Source organism: Ailuropoda melanoleuca, chromosome 8 (genome assembly GCF_002007445.2).
Source record: "Ailuropoda melanoleuca isolate Jingjing chromosome 8, ASM200744v2, whole genome shotgun sequence".
Lineage (NCBI taxonomy): Eukaryota > Metazoa > Chordata > Mammalia > Carnivora > Ursidae > Ailuropoda > Ailuropoda melanoleuca.
The window spans coordinates 84,664,175-84,685,556 of NC_048225.1; the positions used below are offsets into that span (position 1 = coordinate 84,664,175).

At 37.0% G+C, this 21,382-nt stretch overlaps 1 protein-coding gene across 5 annotated transcripts in view; it reads right to left on the reverse strand.

The window, feature by feature from the left end:
- SWT1 (SWT1 RNA endoribonuclease homolog) overlaps nucleotides 1-21,382 on the reverse strand; it is a 98,666-nt gene that overhangs the window by 21,132 nt on the left and 56,152 nt on the right. Inside the window, exon 17 of one of the 5 annotated variants that reach the window (XM_034666796.1) lies at nucleotides 13,416-14,359. The exons of the other annotated variants lie outside the window; for them this stretch is intronic. Coding sequence (XP_034522687.1) covers nucleotides 14,317-14,359 — 43 coding nt within the window. The 3' untranslated portion in view covers nucleotides 13,416-14,316. Of the gene's footprint in view, nucleotides 1-13,415; nucleotides 14,360-21,382 lie in introns of those variants that run through there. 5 annotated transcript variants of the gene reach the window in all.

Sequence of the window (21,382 nt, forward strand, 5' to 3'; positions counted from 1 at the left end):
AAGACTGTTTTGAGGCAAACCGAGCCCCAAATAGACTAGGCCATCTTTATTAAAATACATTCAAGTTAGGGTTGAATTTAGACTTCATTATGTCCTATGAACTCTGAGTTGATGAGAATGGAATTTGGCCTGATACTAAAAAAAATTGCCAACTTTCACTAACTAGAAGTACAGCTTGTTGAAAATATACAAAAAAATAAATGGAGAAAAATGGTTTATGGACTGCCATGCCTTACTAATTCCCCACACAGAAATTCTTGAGAGGTCAGCCTTCTCTATAGCTTTCTCATTTTTTTTCTTATACCAATGTGAAAACAAAAGACTCTTATAATGAAAGTCCTAAAATTACCCTCCAGTGGCAACTCTTTAAAATAATAGAATGAAAGAATTAGCCCTTAAAGGAAATGAAATACTTTTCAGAAAATGGCCATTTTTAATTTATAAATATATCCACATTTGTCCTTTCAAGAGAAATTCATAATCATCAATAAGTATTTATCAAATGCATACTATTTTCTCAAATGTGTATTATATTTGGTATATGGAATATAAGAGAAAACTATGGAATATAAGAGAAAATTAAAAGGCATGGCTGCCTTTCTTCAAGTTGTTTATAATCTGGAAATTTCACTTTAGAGTTCTGGAATCCCAACTGGGAAACAGACATCTGAAATAGAATTTAATCCTCAGCTCACAGACTATTTGTAAGCCAAGTCCGATCCAAATGCACTTTGGTTTCTTTTAGAACAGCATCAACAATAACATATAATGTCTTGCTGAACACTTACTCAGAGTCTGACACTACTTTACATACATATTACATACATCATCTCTAATTCTTTTAACAATACAAGTTTAGTTATGTGACCTTGATCAAATTACCTGCTTTTCTACACTTCTGCTCCTCACCTGTGAGATGAGGGGAGTAGGATTTACCGTATAAGGTTATTATAATGTATCTAAGGTGTTTAGTACAATGCCTGGCACATGCCAATAAATATTAGCTGTTATGAAAACCAGTTTTCGGATGTAGAAACCAACAATCAGAGTTATAAAACACTTGCCCAAGATCACACAGAGTGGTGGTAGGTATCTAAATCTTGATTGGTTTAACTCTGGAGCCCATGCTTTTTCCACTAATAAAAAGGATCACCACTACCATCTTCTTGCCTCTAAATGATTTTACAAAATCAAATGAAATAAAGTTCTTTTTAAGAATTTTAGGGGCACCTGCGTGGCTCAGTTAGCTGAGCATCTGCCTTCAGCTCAGGTCATGATCACAGGGTCCTGGGATGAGCCCTGAGTTGGGCTCCCTGCTCAGTGGGGAGTCTGCTTCTCCCTCTCCCTTGGCCCCTCCCTGTGCTCATGCACTCCCTCTCTCTCTCCCCCTCTTTCACTTTCTCAAATAAATGGAAAAATCTTTAAAAACTAAAATAATTAAATTCTAAATGTAAGCAAAGAACTCTTTAATTTGCCTTTTAACAAATGCTTCTGGTAAACTGTTTTGTGTGTGTTCAAACACTCAATCTTTGTGGTTGTTACAGCTTTCTCAAAGCCACAGCGGAAGTTAGTAGCAGAATCAACACTCACTAGAAGTCCTGACACTTAACCACATAAGCACTTTGAGTTTTCTTTTTTATCTATGAGCAATTAGCACTAAGTAAGCAACATGTTAATCTGAATCACACAAATTTCATTTCCATCACATCCCATAACAATAGATCTCTTTAAGAAAAAAAAAAAAAAAGATGATCCACTCATTTTTTTTAAGGGGGGGTGAAAGGGGCAGAGGGAGAAGGAGAGAGAGAACCCTAAGCAGGCCCCACGCCCAGCAAGGAGCTCAACTCAGGACTTAATCTCACAACTCTGAGGTCATGACCTGAGCTGAGATCAAGAGTCAGATGATTAACCAACTAAGCCACCCAGGCGCCCTCATCCACTCAAATTTTTTAAAAAGATGAAAGTTAATAGAATAACCTGACTGAAGTTAAAAATCAAACAATGCACTAAAATGAACTAATTTTTTAAATTAGAATTTTAAAAATTCAAAGCTTTTCTTCTATTTAGAAAAAATAAAGCAACAGGCTCAGGAGCGGGCAAAGATGTCTAGAATACTCAAGTTTAATATCTAATTCTAGAAATTCAAAAGAAGAGAGAGCATGTTCTTGGATATTTATAAATCACAACTTACATCCCACAGAACTGAATATATTATATTCCCTGCTGGCAAGACAGAGTTTTACATTAATATCATATTTAAAATAGTTTTTGAGAGTGTGAAAAAATCAATAAGTTTAAAAAGTAATTACATGGCTTATTTCACTTAGCATAATATCCTCAAAGTTTATCCATGCTGTAGCATATGTCAGAATTTCCTTCCTTTTTCAGGCTGAATAATATTCCATTGTATGTATTACAACACAATGCCTATCTATTCATCTGCCGATGGACACTTGGGCTGTTTCCATGTTTTACGTATCATAAATAGTGCTGCTATGAACATGGGGATGCAAAGACGACTTTGAGACCCTGTTTTCAACACTTTTGTGTTTACACAGAGTAGTCAAAATCATAGACAGTAAAATGTTGGCTGTCAGAGGCTAGGGAGGGGGAAATGAGGAGTTAACGGGAAGACAGTTTCGGTTACAGAGATGGATGGTTCGATGGCTATGCACTATGAATGTACTTAACAACACATGAATACGCTTCTAAGTACACTCAAAAATGGTAACGATGGTAAATTTTATGGTATATTTTACCACAATAAAAAATGAGATTAAAAAAAGTAATTACATGAAGTGAAAATGTTTGTTTACAGCATGATCGGAAAAACTCATTTTATATTCTCTAAAGCTAAGAACTGACCCAAGGCTTAATTGTTATTCTGAGCTGCTGTTACATCATTATTGGGGATAATATAATTTATTCAGTATCTAACCAGTGGCAGGGACTGGACAAATGCTATCTCTAATCTCTGAAATTTAATAAAGCAACTATTACAAACTCCATTTTCTAGATCAGGAAACAGATACAAAAAGTTTAATCTAAGGAGGGAACATACTGCAGTGAGCACTGGGTGTTATACACGAACAATGAAGCATGAAACACTACATCAAAAACTAATGAAGTCCTGTATGGTATCTGACATAACATAATAAGAAAAAAAAAATTAAGTTCCAAAAAAAAAAAAAAGGGGGGGGGTTAACCTATCTTAGTGACAGAGTTATTAGTAAATGGATGGAACTAGGATTTAACTTCTTATTATTCTGACCCCCCCCCCAAAGCTAGGCTCTTCTGATTTTAACACAGTGATATACCTGGACAATCAATACCACCAAACCAGATTTTGCCGATGACAGTTTAAAATGTATTACTGATAAACTGGGTGAAAATTGATCAAATCAACAATGAGGAAACATTCCCCAGGAAAAAAAAAAGTCTTAGATCCTAGAGTACCCTTTTTTATTTTTTTGATTACTTATTACAAGTAAAATTAAAATGATATACTTTCTTTTTTTTTTTTAAGATTTTATTTATTTATTCAACAGAGATAGAGACAGCCAGCGAGAGAGGGAACACAAGCAGGGGGAGTGGGAGAGGAAGAAGCAGGCTCATAGCGGAAGAGCCTGATGTGGGGCTCGATCCCATAACGCTGGGATCACATCCTGAGCCGAAGGCAGACACTTAACCACTGTGCCACCCAGGCGCCCCAAAATGATATATTTTCTATAGCTAATTTGGTGAAATCAGCTACGTAAATGGGAGCTATCCATCAGCCCTAAATTTTGAAAGAACACCATATATAATTAAAACTAGTAAAAAGAAAAAAATTTAACAATTTAAACAAATTAGATAAATTTTATATTCCTGTTTTCCCTTCAGGGACAAAGAGCTTTGCAAGCTGATTATATTAATTAGATATAAGTATTAAATATAGGAGCTTTTGAGTAGTTTGGCCAAAATTAATAATTAAAATTTGATCTACTGGAAATCTTTTTTTCTAAAGCTGGTGGTAGGACAAGAAGAGTTTATAGGTAATTTTAATGACTACATTTGTAATTTAATTATAAAAACAATTCTACAGAAGGAAAATATAATTCCGATAGTTAAAGGGACAGATTCTATGACTTATATATGTGCTAGGTGTATATATATATACATACAATAAAAATATACTGACAAATACTGCAGCTTTCTGTCAATTTTGTAGAATGGTTACAGTAAATATTATGTATCCATATACTCTTCACTCATCCTTTTATCTGGGTTATTACCTTCTACCTCCAGTATATTTTCTACATTGGCATTTAAGCATAATAATATAATGGTCATAAGCTCGGTCTCTTTGGAGCCACTCTACAAAGTAAAAGAGCAGTGATTTAAACCTAGGGAAGATGGCTCCAGTGTCTGTGTTCCTACCCAAAATGCCTCTAGATATACAGAACGCGTGAGATGAATACTCATCCTAAAATATACAAATATACAAGATATGTTGATAGAACCTTAATGATCATCACATTCTAATCAAAATCATCAAGATATATCCTTAGGAAACAGGACTGTGATGAAAGCAATGTAAACAACACTGATGTCTGTCCAGTTGTCTTTCAAAATTTTGAGGTAACTATCAGAACTGACAGAGTCAACAAAAAGAAGTAGTCTGTATAGAACTTGGAAAAAGAGATTAAAGGAAAAGAATTTCCCTGCTTAGGGGCACAGCCAACTGTGGCAGATGAAGCTCTAGAGTAGAAAAGAGATTACTGTAGCTTGAGGCCCACACCCCCAGGAGTCAGCAACAAAACATGGTAATAATCTAGTTTGCAGTGTTAACTTTCCTCTAAGAGTCATCCAGTTTATAAATATTCTGGCTCATTTACTAATTTCAATGTAAATAAATAAATGGGCATTCTGATATATCAGCTTACTTTGTTCTCAATTTGATTACTGTGAGTATGAGAAGGTTTCAATAAACTGATAAAATTCCTAACCTTGCAAATTTGGGGATCAAACTCTACCCCTTAACTACAAAATCATAGCATTAAGATCCAAGTGGCAGGGTAGTTTCTTTCTAATTATTTCTGTACTTATTATCACATATTAATTCTTATGTGGAATGGGGATATATTAAAAATCAAAAGAGTTGCTGCCCTTAAACAGCTACCATCTAGTCTCTCTTTAAATCGGGTAGCACAAACAAAGTATAAACAAGAGAGAATCTACAGTGACTAATGTTGGTTGTTCTTGAAGAAGAGAACAAGGTAGCTGAGGTAAAAGGGATCGGAAGAAGAATTTTCACTCACTCTGTATCCTTTTTGCCTTTTGAATTATTTTTAAGCAATGTGAAGGTATTCCATATTTTTAAATCATTAAATAAAATTATTTAAAATTGGGGAAAAAAGAATTGGTGAAAATAAAATCTAAGGAAATAAATCTGAGGAGATTATTCAGAATATGGCATAAAAGGATGAAAGAGATGGAAAAAAAAAAAAAGAAAGGAGTTAGGAGATATGGCTGAGAGAATGAGGAGAGGCAGGAATAGAAATTCCTAAATAAGAGAAGAAGGAGAATGGGGGACAGGCAATAATGGAAGAGAGAATGAAAGAGAATTTCTAGAACTGAAGGTGGAAGTCTTCAGACTGAAGAAAGCATACCACATTTCAAGAAAAATTAAAACACTTTTCCAAGATGACAGAGGAGTAGGAGACCTTAGTTTTGTCTGGTCCCAGGAATTCAGCTAGAAAGCTATCACATCATTCTGACACCTGTGAACTCAACCAGAGATCTAAGAAAAGAATTGCTGCAACTCTACAAATAGAAAAGTGACCACATTCTGCAAGAATGACAAGACAGAAAAACTCACCTAAAAAAGAGAACAAGAGGCAGTAATGACTGCTAGGGACCTAATCAGTTTGGATATAAGTCAGATGTTGGAATTAGAGTTCAGAATAACGATTATAAAGATACTAGCTGGGCTTGTAAAAAGCATAGAAGACACTAGAGAATCCCTTTCTGGAGAAATAAAAGAACTAAAATCTAATCAAGTTGAAATCAAAAAGGCTATTAATGAGATGCAATAAAAAATGGAGGTCTAACTGCTAGGATAAATGAGACAGAAGAGAGAGTTAGTGATATAGAAGACAAAATGATGGGGGTGCCTGGGTGGCTCAGTCGTTAAGTGTCTGCCTTCAGCCCAGGGCGTGATCCCAGAGTCCTGGGATCGAGTCCCACATCAGGCTCCTCCACTGGGAGCCTGCTTCTTCCTCTCCCACTCCCCCTGCTTGTGCTCCTTCTCTCGCTGGCTGCCTCTCTCTCTGTCAAATAAATAAATAAAATCTTTAAAAAAAAAAAGACAAAATGATGGAGAATAAAGAAGCTGAGAAAAAGACAGATAAACAATTACTGGATCATAAGGGGAGAATTCAAGAGAGAAGTGATACCATAATGTGAAACAATACTAGAATAACTGGGATCCCAGAAGAAGAGGAAAGAGAGAGGGAGGGGCAGAAGGTATATTGGAGCAAATTATAGCAGAGAACTTCCCTAATTTGGGAAAGGAAACAGTCATTCAAGTCCAGGAGGCACAGAGAACGCCCCTCAAAATCAATAAAAAGAGGTCAACACCTTGACATATAATAGTGAAGCTTGCAAATCTCAGAGACAAAGAGAAAATCTGAAAGCAGCTTGGGTCAAGAGCTCCTTAACCTACGATGGTGGAAACATTAGACTAGCAGCAGACCTATCCACAGAGACCTAGAAGGTCATAAGGGACTGGCATGATACATTCAGGGTGCTAAGTAAGAAAAATAGGCAACCAAGAATACTTTATCCAGGAAGGCTGTCATTCAAAATAGAAGGAGAGATAAAAAGCTTCCAGAACAAACAGAAACTAAAAGAATCTGTGATCACTTAACCGGCCCTGCAAGAAATATTAAAGGGGATCCTTTGAGCAAAGAGAGAGCCCCCAAAATAACATAGACCAGAAAGGAACAAAGATAGTATACAGAAACAGGAACTTTACAGGTAATACAATGGCACTAAATTATCTTTCAATAGTTAACTCTGAATGTAAATGGGCTAAATGCCCCAATCAAAAGACACAAGGCATCAGATTAGATAAAAAAGCAAGACCCAGAGATATGCTGCCTGCAAGAGACTCATTTTAGGCCCAAAGACACCTCCAGATTAAAAGTGAGGGGGTGGAAAACCATTTATCATGCTAATGGACATCAAAAGAAAGCTAGGGTGGCAATCCTTCTATCAGACAAATTAGATTTTAAACCAAAGACTATAACAAGAGATGAGGAAGGACACTATATCACAATTAAAGGGTCTATCCAACAAGAAGATCTAACAATTATAAATATTTATGCCCCTAACATGGGAGCAGCCAATTATATAAGCCAATTAATAACAAAATCAAAGAAACACATTGATAATAATACAATAATAGCAGGACTTTAACACCCCCCTCACTGCAATGGACAGATCATCTAAGCAGAAGATCAACAAGGAAACAAGGGCTTTGAATGATACACTGGACAGATGGACTTAACAGATATATTCAGAGCATTCCATCCTGAAGCAACAGAATACACATTCTTCTCTAGTACACACAGAACATTCTCCAGAATAGATCACATATTGGGTCGCAAATCAGGTCTCAACCAGTACCAAAAAACTGGGATCATTCCCTGCATATTTTCAGACCACAATGTTTCAAAACTGGAACTCAATCACAAAAGGAAATTTGGAAAGAACTCAAATACATGGAGGCTAAAGAGCATCCTACTAGAGAATGAATGGGTCAGCCAGGAAATTAAAGAAGAATTTAAAAATTCATGGAAACAAATGAAAATGAAAACACAATTGTTCAAAACCTTTGGGATGCAGCAAAGGCGGTCCTAAGAGGGAAGAACATAGCAATACAAGCCTTCCTCAAGAAACAAGAAAGGTCTCAAATACACAATCTAACCTTACACCTAAAGGAGATAGAGAAAGAATAGGAAATAAAGCCTAAACCCAGCAGGAGAAGAAAATTAATAAAGATTAGAGCAGAAATCAATGAAATAGAAACCAAAAGAACAGTAGAACAGATCAATGAAGCTCGGAGCTGGTTCTTTGAAAGAATTAATAAGATCAATAAACCGCTAGGCAGACTTATCCAAAAGAAAAGAGAGGGGACCCAAATAAATAAAACCATGAATGAAAGAGGAGAGATCACAACCAACACCAAAGAAATACAATTATAAGAATATATTATGAGCAACTATAGGCCAACAAATTAGGCAATCTGGAAGAAATGGATGCATTCCTAGACACATATAAACTACCAAAACTGAAACAGGAAGAAACAGAAAACCTGAACAGGTCCATAACCAGCAAGGAAATGGAAGCAGTAATAAAAAAATCTCCCAACAAACAAGAGTCCAGGGCTGGATGGCTCCCAGGGGAATTCTACCAAACATTTAAAGAAGAATTAATACTTATTCTTCTGAAGCTATTTTGAAAATCGAAATGGAAGGAAAACTTCCAAACTCTTTTTATGAGGCCAGCATTACCTTGTCCCAAAACCAGATAAAGACCCCACCAAAAAGGAGAATTACAGACCAATATCCCTGATGAAAATGGATGCAAAAATTCTCATCAAGATACTAGGCAACAGTACATTAAAAGGATTATTCACCATGACCAAGTGGTATTTATTCCTGGGCTGCAAGTTGTTCAACATCTGCAAGTCAATCAATGCGATACACTACATAAATAAAAGAAAGGACAAGAATTATATGATACTCTCAATAGATGCAGAAAAAGCATTTGACAAAGTACAACATCCTTTCTTGATTAAAACTCTTCACAGTGTAGGGACAGAGGGAACATACCTCAATATCACATAGTCATCTACAAAAAGCCCACAGTGAATATCATTCTCAATGAGAAAAAACTTACAGCTTTTTCCCTAAAGTCAGGAACGCAACAGGGATGTCCACTATCACCACTGCTGTTCAATATAGTACTTAGAAGTCCTAGACTCAGCAATCAGACAACAAAAAGAAATAAAAGGCATCTGAATCAGCAAAGAAGAAGTCAAACTCTCACTCTTCACAGATGACACAATATTCTACATGGAAAACCCAGAAGACTCCACCCCAAAATTGCTAAAACTCATACAGGAATTCAGCAAAAATGGCAGGACATAAAATCAATGCACAGAAATCAGTTGCATTTCTATATACTAACAATGAGACAGAAGAAAGAAATTAAGGCGTCGATTCCATTTACAGCTGCACTCAAAACTGTAAGATACCTAGGAATGACCTAACCAAAGAGGCAAAGGATCCATACTCAGAAAACTATAGAACACTCATGAAAGAAACTGAGGAAGACATAAAGAAATAGAAACATTCCATGCTCATGGATTGGAAGAACAAATATTGTTAAAATGTCTATGCCACCTAGAACAATCTGCACATTCGATGCAACCCCTATCAAAACACCATCAACTTTTTTCACAGAACTGGAACAAATAATCCTAAAATTTGTATGGAACCAGAAAAGACTCTGAATAGCCAAAGGAACGTTGAAAAAAGAAAACCAAAGCTGCTGGCATCACAACTCCAGACTTCAAGTTATATTACAAAGCTATCAAGACGGTATGGTACTGGCACAAAAACAGACACACAGATCAATGGAACAGAAGACAGAACCCAGAAATGGACCCTCAAGTCTATGGCCAACTCATCTTTGACAAAGCTGGAAAGAATATCCAAAGGAAAAAAGACAGTCTCTTCAACAAATGGTGTCAGGAAAATTGGACAGGCACATGCAGAAGAATGAAGCCAGACCACTTCCTTACACCATACACAAAAATAGACTCAAAATGGATGAAAGACCTAAATGTGAGACAGGAATCCATCAAAATCCTAGAGGCAGCAACCTCTTTGACCTTGGCCACAGCAACTTCTTGCTAAACACGTCTCCAAAGGCAAGGGCAACAAGGGCAAGAACAAACTATTGGGACTTCATCAAGATTAAAAGCTTTTGCACAGCAAAGGAAACAGCTGACAAAACCAAAAGACAACCAACAGAATAGGATATCTGCAAATGTCTTATCAGATAAAGGGCTAGTATCCAAAATCTATAAAGAACTTATCAAAAAACGTACCCAAAAAACAAACAATCCGGTTAGAAAATGGGCAGAAGATGTAAGTAGACATTTTTCCAGAGAAGATATAGAGATAGCCAACAGACACATGAAAAAATGCTCAACATCACTTGGCATCAGAGAAGTACAAATCAAAACCACAATGAGATATCACCTCACACCAGTCAGAATGGCCAAAATTAACAAGCCAGGAAATGACAGATGTTGGCGAGGATACAGAGAAAGGGGAACCCTCTTACACTGTTGGTGGGAATGCAAGCTAGTGCAGGCACTCTGGAGAACAACTATGGGGGTTCCTCAAAAAGTTGAAAATAGAGCTACCCAGCAATTGCACTACTAGGTATCTACCACAAAGATACAAATGTAATGATCTGAAGGGGCCTATGCACCCCAATGTTTATGGCGGCAATGCCCACAATAGCCAAACTATGGAAAGAGCCCAGATGTTCATCAACAGATGAATAGATAAAAAAGATGTGGCATATATATATATATATACATATATATATATATATATATACACAATGGAATACTACTTAGCTATCCCAAAGAAAATGAAATCCTGCCATTTGCAACAATGTGGATAGAACTAGAGGGTATTGGGGCGCCTGGGTGGCACAGCGGTTAAGCATCTGCCTTCGGCCCAGGGCGTGATCCCGGCGTTATGGGATCGAGCCCCACATCAGGCTCCTCCGCTATGAGCCTGCTTCTTCCCCTCCGACTCCCCCTGCTTGTGTTCCCTCTCTCACTGGCTGTCTCTATCTCTGTTGAATAAATAAATAAAATCTTAAAAAAAAAAAAAGAACTAGAGGGTATTATGCTAAGTGAAATAAGTCAATCAGAAAAAGACAATTACCATATGATCTCATTCACATGTGGAATTTAAGAAACAAAACAGGATCACAGGGGAAGGGAGGGTAAAATAAAAGAAGATGAAATCAGAGAGGGAGACAAACCATAAGAGACTCTTAACTACAGGAAACAAACTGAGGGTTCCTGGAGGGGATGGGGTAACTGGGTGATGGACTTTAAGGAGGACACATGATGTAATTAGCACTGGGTATTATAGAAGACTGATCGGGGCGCCTGGGTGCCTCAGCCGTTAAGCGTCTGTCTTTGGCTCAGGGCGTGATCCTGGTGTTCTGGGATTGAGTCCCACATCAGGCTCCTCTGCTGGGAGCCTTCTTCCTCTCCCACTCCCCCTGCTTGTTCCCTCTCTCGCTGGCTGTCTCTCTCTGTGTCAAATAAATAAAATCTTTAAAAAAAAAAAAAAAAGAAGACTGATGAATCACTGTACTCTACCTCTGAAGCTAATAATACACTATATGTTAATTAATTGAATTTAAATTAAAAAAAGAAAAATTAAAACAAAACCTATACCTAGACATATTGCGATAAAATTACTAAACATAAAAGTTATAGAGGAATATCTTAAAAGCACTCAGAGAAAACAGAAGACAGGTGACCTACTAAGAAAAAGCAATATGCTGACAGCTGATTTCCCATTTCCAAGAGGACAGAAGATAATGAAATTGTATCTTCAAAGTGCTCAGGGAAAATAACTGTCAGCCTAGAATCCACACTCAGCTAAGTAGCAATTAGGAATAAAAGCAAAAGAACACTGTGAGTCAGAAGGTGAGCATCTACCATTACTAGACCTTTGCTAAAAGAACGACTCAAAAATTTGCTTCAGTAAATAGGAAACTGAACGTAAAAGAAAGAGTAGGATCAAGGAAGCACTGAAAGTTCCAAACATCTAATAAATATAATGAGGATAAAAACAAAAACTATTTTATGTAATAACAATAGTCTGGGGAGTGGTTTAAAACAACGTGAAACTATTATGTTAGAAAATAAGGATAAGGAAGACAAGAGGAGAGAGATCACAATTTAAGTGTTCTTAACATACTTGTTTTACTCGGGATCTGAATAATCCTGATTTTTTTTTTTAGAGCGGGGAGGGGCAGTGAGAATCCCAAGCAGGCTCCATGCCCAGGGCGAACTGATCAAGGCTCGACATCATGATCCTGAGATCATGACCTGAGCTGAAAACAAGAGTCAGATCCTTAAGGACTGAGTGAGCCACTCAGGTGCCCCAATCCTGATATTTTAGACTTTATAAAGCAAGTATGCATTTATTAGTTTAAGGGTAGCAATATAAAATAGAAATAAAATATGCAACTTCCCAACAAGTAGTGGGATAAAAGGACTGGAAAAACTAACATTGCACCTTGTTCAATCCAATAAAAGGCAAGCAAGGACAAAGGAAAGTACGACAAATACAAAAGGTAAAGTGACACTGCGCAGCCCCACATTGGCGCACCTCAGGCTGACCCTTACTATGGAACCACCCACAAAGATCTTTAAAGGAATTTTAGTAGCTGAACTTGTAGATGTTTGGGGAACACAGTTTTTGTTTAATAAGATGAATGCAAGCCAAGATTTTAGTTCAGTGATAAGCAAGCGGTTTCCCTTCATCTAAAATATCCATTTGTATAGCACCCAGAAACATTTGTTGTTGTTGTTGTTTTAGTTCATTCATTCTAAGGGTTTATGTCTGTATCCCAATGAGTAGGCACTTCTGCACTGCTCTCTTATGCTTCTGTAACAATTGTTTATCCTTACAGATTTCAACATTTGCAAATGTAGGGTGGTATTTCTGGATTAATAAACCTGTCTGAAAGTTATAAAAAAAAAAGATGGTAGAAATAAGTCCAAATATATCAGTAATAATATTTATGTAAATAGATTTTACTTATTATCAATAAAAAAAAAAGTCTAGCTTTATGTCATGTAAAAAAAAAATAAGGAAGGTGGGGGATGGGGTAACCAGGTGACGGGCATTAAGGAGGGCACGTGATGCAATGAGCACTGGTTGTTAAATGCAAATGATGAATCACTGAACTCTGCCCCCAAAACTAATAATACACTATATGTTAACTAAGTTGGATTTAAATAAAAAATATTTTTAAATTAAAGAAATAATCACCCAGAATGGTTGGAGATAAAGAGAAAATACTAGCAAAAAAGAAAATAGAAAGCTGGTCTGGCAGGATTAACATATGACAAAATAAACTTGAAGGGAAAAATTATTAGCAGTAGAGAAAAACAATTCACCAGGAAGATATACCATAACCTCACAATACAGAAAGCAAACGTTGACAGCATTTCAATAAGAAATTGAGAAGCTTACAACTACAGTTGGAAATTTTAACAAAAATCACAGAACTGCTCAGACAAAAATCAGTAACCATATACTAATATGAACAACATACAATGAACAAATTTGAGCTAATGGACACAGAAAAAATCCTGTACCTTAAGAAACAGAGGAAGAAAACAGAAAGGAGTCAGGTGGCACTAGTTTAAATGATGAGCTCAGTTTTAGACATTTAGAGTAAGAGCAGCAAGCTAACAACTGAACCAAGGAGACAGTAAGATTGAAATAACGTTCGTGAAGGGATTGGGAGTAGATGTGATCACAAAAGGAGAGCGTATAAGGAGGGGAGGGTGGTGGTGACAGGATCTAGTGGTGAGTCAAGGAAACATGTTGCAAAGGCACAGAGTGTATCAAAAATTCCTAAAGTAATAACCAAATTTATCAGTAAGTTAGAACTGTAAGTATTATTCAATATTTACCTTTAATAGGTCTGGCAGGAAAACATGGTTTAAAGATGAAAACCATAATAGCATTATTGTAAAACCTTTTGCTGAGACCTCAGAAAGACCTAAGGTGCCCTGGAGTATTTTTCAGACAGACAAAAGGCCCTTTGAGGGTCTTAAGAGCATGCCTCACAAATTCTGTTAAACAGGACTTCCAAAAATATTAAGGGTACTGCCCTGAAGCAGCTTCATGGGGAGCCCAAGGTAGGGTTTAAGTGCAAGTGTTTATTTCAGAAAATTTTGTGGTTGTGATTTTTGTCTAATGGAGTGAACCCCAGTAAGATTCACAGAAAACAGTTTTTAGAGGACTGTTCTAGTAGAAGTAACACTACTTGGACTAAATGGGCTAGAGATAATACAAAATGAAAAGAGGTTTTGGACTCCCCTACCTTCAATGAACAGGAGACGCGGTGAGAAGGCTCCTCAGTTGCAGCTTACTTTTCTTATGTTAATAAGTTCAGAGGCCAAAACCAAGAGCCCAGGGAACAGAGTCAAGAGCAGCTATAAATAATTTGCAGGCAGCAGGACTGAGTCCTAATGAAGCAAGTGGTAACATGTGCATAGATGGATTTTAGAATTGCTGGAATTCTGTGTGCCTCTTGTCCCGTCACCCACTGCCCCCACGCCATTTTGAATGTGAAGGTATGTAGCATGTATCCTTGCCTGTTTCGGTATTATATGTTGGGAGACGGCGGCAACTAACTTGTCTCTTTAGTTCACACTACAGATAGAGAGGCATGGTATCCGAGGAGTCACACCAAAGAAGCCTTGCCTCAACCACACCTGGACCTGATTTAAATGATAAGATCCTAGATTTTAAACTAATGTCCTAATGGGATAAAACATGGTGGTCTTGAGAAGAGGGATGAGTATATTTGGCCAGTAGAAGGGATATAAACTGTTGTTCCTAGATGGTCACATAACAAGATCTCTCATTCACATGTTTTTACTACGTGATACTGACATTCCTCCTTCTATCAACTGATAGGGTTTATGTTCCCTTCCCCTGGATCTAGGCAGGTCTGTGACCACAGAGAAAATGAAACTATAGGATTTCAGAGGCGATGTCATTAAAGGCAATATAATTTCCACCTGATATTTTTGGACACTATTGGAAACCAGCCTCTGAGGAAGTTGAAGCTACAAGGAGATGCTACATGTTGGTGTTCTAGTCAACACCCAGTACCAGCCGGCCTTTGAGATGACACCAGGCACCATCTGACTGCAACTGCACAAGAGATCCCAAGTGAGAACTGTCCAGCTGAGTCCAGTCAACCCCCAGAACCATGAGAGAAAATAACTGATTGCCAGTGTTTCAAGCCAATAAGTTTTGAGATGATTTGTCGTGTAGCAGAACATGAGAGGTGAGGTAAAGGGAAATTAACCATCAAGTAGATAAACTGTGAAGTACGCAATTTCTTTTGCAGCTAATCTTTTGATTGGTTCAGCACGAAGAATTGTTGAACTGCCTTTTTTTTTCTTTCTGTTTAGTCATGTATTCATTAGCTTTTTAGTGAAGGTTCCCTCAATAAAGTCCTACTATATCTTAGTTGAACTAAGAGTATTTTTCGTATCTCGGCATGTAGAGAAAAGAGAGATCAGTGGCTCTGTTGGTGGTAAACAGATAGGAGAGTGGCAGCAGGAACCAATCACCCTAGAGCCAAGGTAAGACACAGAACTGAGGCAGAGTGTAGAAATCCAAGGAATAAGTGTATAAACAATGGTCCCTTCCCACGAGTAATTACATCACAGAAGTATCTAAGTTTAAGAACTGGCAATAAATTTCTGAACATGGAATTCTATTTAAAGTGACTTTCGGGAGAAAAAAAAGGTGACTTTTGAAAAAAAAAAAGGTGACTTCCAAAAAAAAAAAAAAGGTGACTTTCGGGGTGTCTGGGTGGCTCGGTTGGTTAAGCCTCCAACTCTTGGTTTTGGCTCAGGTTATGACTTCAGGGTTGTGAGATCAAGCCCCGTGTCAGGCTCAATGCAGAGTCTGCTTAAGATTCTCTTCCTTCCTCTCTCCCTTCCCCTGCTCACACAATCTCACTTACCCTGACTTTCAATAGGAAGTTGAATATGCATGGGTATGAAAAGTATGATGGCTCAGATTATAATACAATTATCTCTCTGCAACTTCTCTGGAAATCTATACATTTATGAAAAGAAATAATTCCTGATTAATGGTATTAAAAGTAAGTTATATTTTCTTTGTTTTGCTTTGAGGACAGATGGGTGCCCTAAGCTTAAATATGTAAAGCAAAAAACAGTTAAAGCTTCATTGAATGGAACACACTGAAGAAGGCCTCTATTTCTGCACAGAAAACACTGCATAGGATGACTGTTGACTTTTAAAAAACAGTCACAGTAATCATGTATTGTGTTCCTATGGCACAGAGGGCACCAGGATACAAGATATTTTCAAAATGCATTAAAAACCCTCTTCTTTTTCATGCCTCCAGATATGCCCACTTTCTCCCTTTTTCTCTTCCAGTCCTTCCAACAGTATTAAGTATGTCTATTAAATTTTCTGTTTGAAATTCTTTTTTCCTGCATAAGCAATGACTGAAACAGTACTTGTTACCAGGAGAAGAGTTATTTAGTATAATAATAGAGAAACCATTACCACTTGCTCCCCTTGATTCTTTAATCCTAGACATTCTAAGGGGAAAACAGCACTCAAACTTCACCACTGCTATGGTAAATAATATTCTTATAGGTCACTCCAGTGCTTTGCAAACCCAGCTCCTTAGATTCATGTATGATAAAGATAATGAAGTCCATGTAGCCATAGCTGCGCTTTTGCTATAAAATTAGTTTCTTAGTTGTAGGGCATACCAAGGCAGTGGCCAAGATATCTCTTAAATCAATAGATGGAGTTGCTGGCAGAATCCTTACAGTGAGGAAAAGAAAAACCATAACCAAAAGAAGTATCTATTCCTGGTGAACACAAATCACTGCCACTAGATGGCTTACTGCTCTCTGAGGGAATGGTGCCTTATTGAATGCTTGGCATTTGCCTCTGCAGGTGACAGTTTGGGCTCTCAGCACAGATAGTAGCCAGAGCAGCCTTCATGAGGGGAAGCCCCACTTTTGAGCTCATCTTATAGAAGCTGCTGTTGTCCCTTTGTATAAGAGCTCACTGACCAAACACTGGGGTGGCTAGGGAAAGACTGACATCTACAGGACAGCTGGACTTACCCATCTGATTACTGAGTCTCCTCTGCATTGGGTAGCCTTGATGTGTATTCACATGGGACACAAACACCCTCCTACAAGATGCCCATCTACATACCTCTTCTCCAGACGTCCCTGTCATCAGACTTCCAAGCTCCTTTTCCCCAAGTTTTCAAACAAATCAATAGCTACTATTTATCAGTCAAGGTGGACTGGTCTCCCTCTGACCATTTCTCCAACTGCAATGGAATTTTAGGTCTCTGGAATTGGCATTAACTCAGAGCCAGTATCTAGCAACCCCCAAAAGGACATAGTATTTCACTTTTTCTACAACAGTCACCCTAGTAAATGAATGCAAATCCTTTTGAAGAAGGCTGATGGGTACATTCTTTATACTATTTTATGCTCCACTACTGTACCAAAGTACTCACACTTTTTAATCTATTATCAAAAGGGTTTAAAATTAAATCTGCATAAATTACCATCTTTAATATAGAAAATATAATTTTGATGATTTTCATAATTTGTCTTAGCTCAACAAGTAAGTTGGGGAAAATATACAGGTACATTCTGTCAAAAAATAAATTAGCTTAATGTTGGCAGAAGGAAAGAAAGGAAAATTTGCAACTTATAGTTTCAGTTACATTATTACTAAGGGTAAGAATACGTTGATTCTAGAAGGTTTATTATGCCTTATTAATAGGAACTGGCACATCAAAATGTTAGATAATTCCAGGGATTTCTGATATACAATAAATATTTATTGAGGGAAGCCTAGTTGGCTTAAGCATCTGCCTTTGGCTCAGATCATGATCTCAGGGTCCTGGGATCAAGTCCCGCATCGGGCTCCTTGCCCAGCGGGGAGCCTGCTTCTCCCTCTCCCTGCTTCTCCCTCTGCTTGTGCTCTCTCTCTCTGACAAAAAATAAAATCTTAAAAAAAAAAAAACCAATGAATATGTATTGATTGTCTTCTATGTAGAAAACACTGTCCTGAAGTGGGCTTAACCTTTTATATCATTGAAAAGTAGCCTTGAGGATACTGATTGCATTACTTCTAAAACAGGCAGATGGTCGGCCTACCACTGTGTAAAAAGATCTTTAGAGGCACAAGAGGATATTTCTCAAAATAGATGGGAATAATCTTAGAGTCTCTAACTTTAAGCCTTTCATACAACTACTCTGTAAGAAGGAATCAGAACTGATCATCTGGCTTTATCCCATATATTTACTATTTAAGTTAAAATTACTATAATAGCCCTTATTCAACACCTTTAATTAATTTCCCCTATTTCATTTATTTTACTAATGTTTAACCCCACTGATTTAGTCAATTTACTCCATCAGCTTCATTGAAAAATGTAGTTTTAACTGGTTCTAGCATTTCTTAACAAAAGATTAAATAGCAGCGAATTTTAATCAAATATCAGGTCAATAAATCATCAGGTAGAAATAACCAGCTACAAACAAAAGGCAAATTTAAAAGAATATTGATTTTAAATAAAAAAAACTCCATAAACAAACTAAAATATTCGTTATCTTCAAGAAGTAACCCTTATATTTGATTGTTTAATTCTGCTGTGATCAAGGAGTTTATGATGGGAAATATTTAACTCTCTCACCCAAACCTGAATTTTATCAACTAAAAACAGGGAACACCGACATTTAGAAATGCTTCAGGGATGGACGGAATAACTATGACATCAACCCACTGACATTCAGAATAAAAATAAAGGTCCTTATGTCCTATTCTTGAATTACAAATCCTGGGAAGCATAGATAAGAGCTTCAGATATGTAAAATAAAATCTAGTTATTCTAAAAATTAAGTCCTGAGCAATCTGTTAGAGCAGTGTTTATCAAACTGCAATATAGGTGCCATAAAAAGCTTTTACTTATTAAATAACTGTTTGATTTTTTTATTTTTGAGAGAGCACGCAAGGGGAGGGGCAGAGGGAGAGGTTAGAGAGAAAATCTTAAGCAGGCTCCACACCCAGCATAGTGCCCAACCTGGTCTCAATCTCACGACCCTGCGATCTTGACCTAAGCCAAAATCAAGAGTCCCATGTTTAACTGACCAAGCCACCCAAGCGCCCCCATTACATATGTCTTATATAAAGAAATGCCTCCTTATATTCCTTGAATTTCGATCCCTCCCAATAGATCCCATCTTTCCTTCTACTAATCCTAATTTGTAAAGTTGATATAGAGAGACCAGGAGTAAGCAATCAAGGATAACATGTGACCCCACCAGCCATTTGGGCAAATTATTGATGGCGCCATCATTCATGCTAGACATAAATACCTTTTTTAAATCGCCTTAATCTCTTTTTCCAGTTGTTCTTCTTCCTGATTTTATTCTTTACCTTCCTTAGCTCGCACTCCTATCACTTTTAAAACCTTGACATTACCTATTCCTTTAATGTCATAATGTAGTACTATTAGTAGTATTTAGCCCTAAAGAAGTTTCCCTCCACCAGAAAGACTATAAAAAACTCATGCGATACTTTTCTCCATCTATTACGTGTAGTTGTGATGTGGGCATAGATCTAGGTATACAAAAGTAAGACAAAGAAATGTAGGTAAAGTTTCTGCCTTAAAGGTGTTCAAAATCTCAGGGAGCTGATTACGAAATAAATTATAAGAAAGTTGTGTACAAAATGATGGCATGGTGAAGCAAATAAGTCCTTTCATTTTTAATTAATAGGCTGTATTATTTTCTCTTGTTCATCATAGCAACTGATACCCTTGGTGTTGGACAGGACAAGGGGCATGCGAAGAGTCTGACAGAGGTGCAGCGATATCTGGGGAGTTGTGCGAACTCCAGTGGGGGAGGTGAGGTACAGTCCAAATATCTAAGGGTAGAAAGGCCAAGCCTCAAAGAAAGTAGGTCAGACCGAAGCATGAACAAACCCCTCCACTGTAGATAAGGACAATTTTTACCAATGGCTGAACTACTTGCATCCTGCAATAAGCGGAGATGTTGAAAAGTCACTTGTTTACATTTTTATAATCTATACATGTCTCTAATAGAAACTTTTGTTTCAGCCATTAGTTTGAACTGTAAAACAGCCTAAAAAGTGTTGTCTTTGTGTCAAGTGAAGTATGAACTTTTCTAAATAACCTTTCTAAGACACCTCAAGAGGTCGGCTACCAAAACATACACTATGAAATTAATAAAATATTCTCGCAAATGCAAACTCCACTTCTTTGAAGTGACTAAGTCATTAGCACATCTGAAAAGCTGCCGTGATTATAGGATTCCTTTTCACAGGAATCATGTGTGGTTATATCAGTACCTGTTTTGCTCTTATGTTAACATGCCACAAGAGAGTAATGGGAAGATTCCTTTTTAGAGGCTTAATAAGATAAAAATACATGTAAATGACATACACACAAAATCCCAAACTTCATGACTATTACTGTGCTTTAGAAAAACGCTCTACAAAGTATTTCAAATCAAAGCCACAGGATGCTAACAGAGGTTACTAAAGTTTTGAACATTAATGCATTTGAAGATGATAAAAATGAATCATCTTCCTTTCCTAAATCCAAGCACAAGTCTCACTTTTCAAAATCATATTCTCCGATGAGGCATGAAGCCCATCCAGAATATGACCAAGCCCAATGCATCAGTTAGCACTCAATTAATCTTCAACCAAACCAAATATGACAGCTAGAAAGAAAGTGTTACCTAAACAAGAGATACCCTTTCATATAAAAACATCCCCCCTCTAAAATGTGGCAAGTTACTTACAAGGAACCTACTCAACAAGCAACTTACATCCCTCTCCCACCTCTGCATATGATTCTAAATATGAAACTAAGAAAACATTCATTACTTCAAACTTCATCTAAAGCTACCTGAGTGAGAAATCTAGAGTTCATTAAATTAACACAGAAGCACAGTTTTACATGTTAAATCAAATGTTAAAATGAATATGCATATTTAGGCATGATCTACTTTTATTTTTGGATTCAAAATGCTACCATTTTTGTTTTTTTTTTAAATAATTTCAAGCTTGTTTTATAAAGATGAAACACACAAACATGATTATAAAATCTAGGCAGAGTGCAATTCCTACGTTCACTCCCCACTTTACTCCCTGCTTCCAAACCAGGCAGCCCATCATCTACTTCACAGACACAAAAACATCCTTAAGACATTTTCATTGTTTGGAGTATTAGCTTTCAAGTCAAAGCTGCACACACACATTTATAGTATGCTTTGGAGTTGGATTATACGACCTGTTTATTTAACTTTGTAGAGATGCCAGAGATGCTTCTCTTTGTAGAGAAGCACACAGATATGTAACAATTTCTTTATTACTGTACAAGTAGAACTTCTCTTTAGAATTTGCCAAATGACTCCCCAATTAATTTTTCA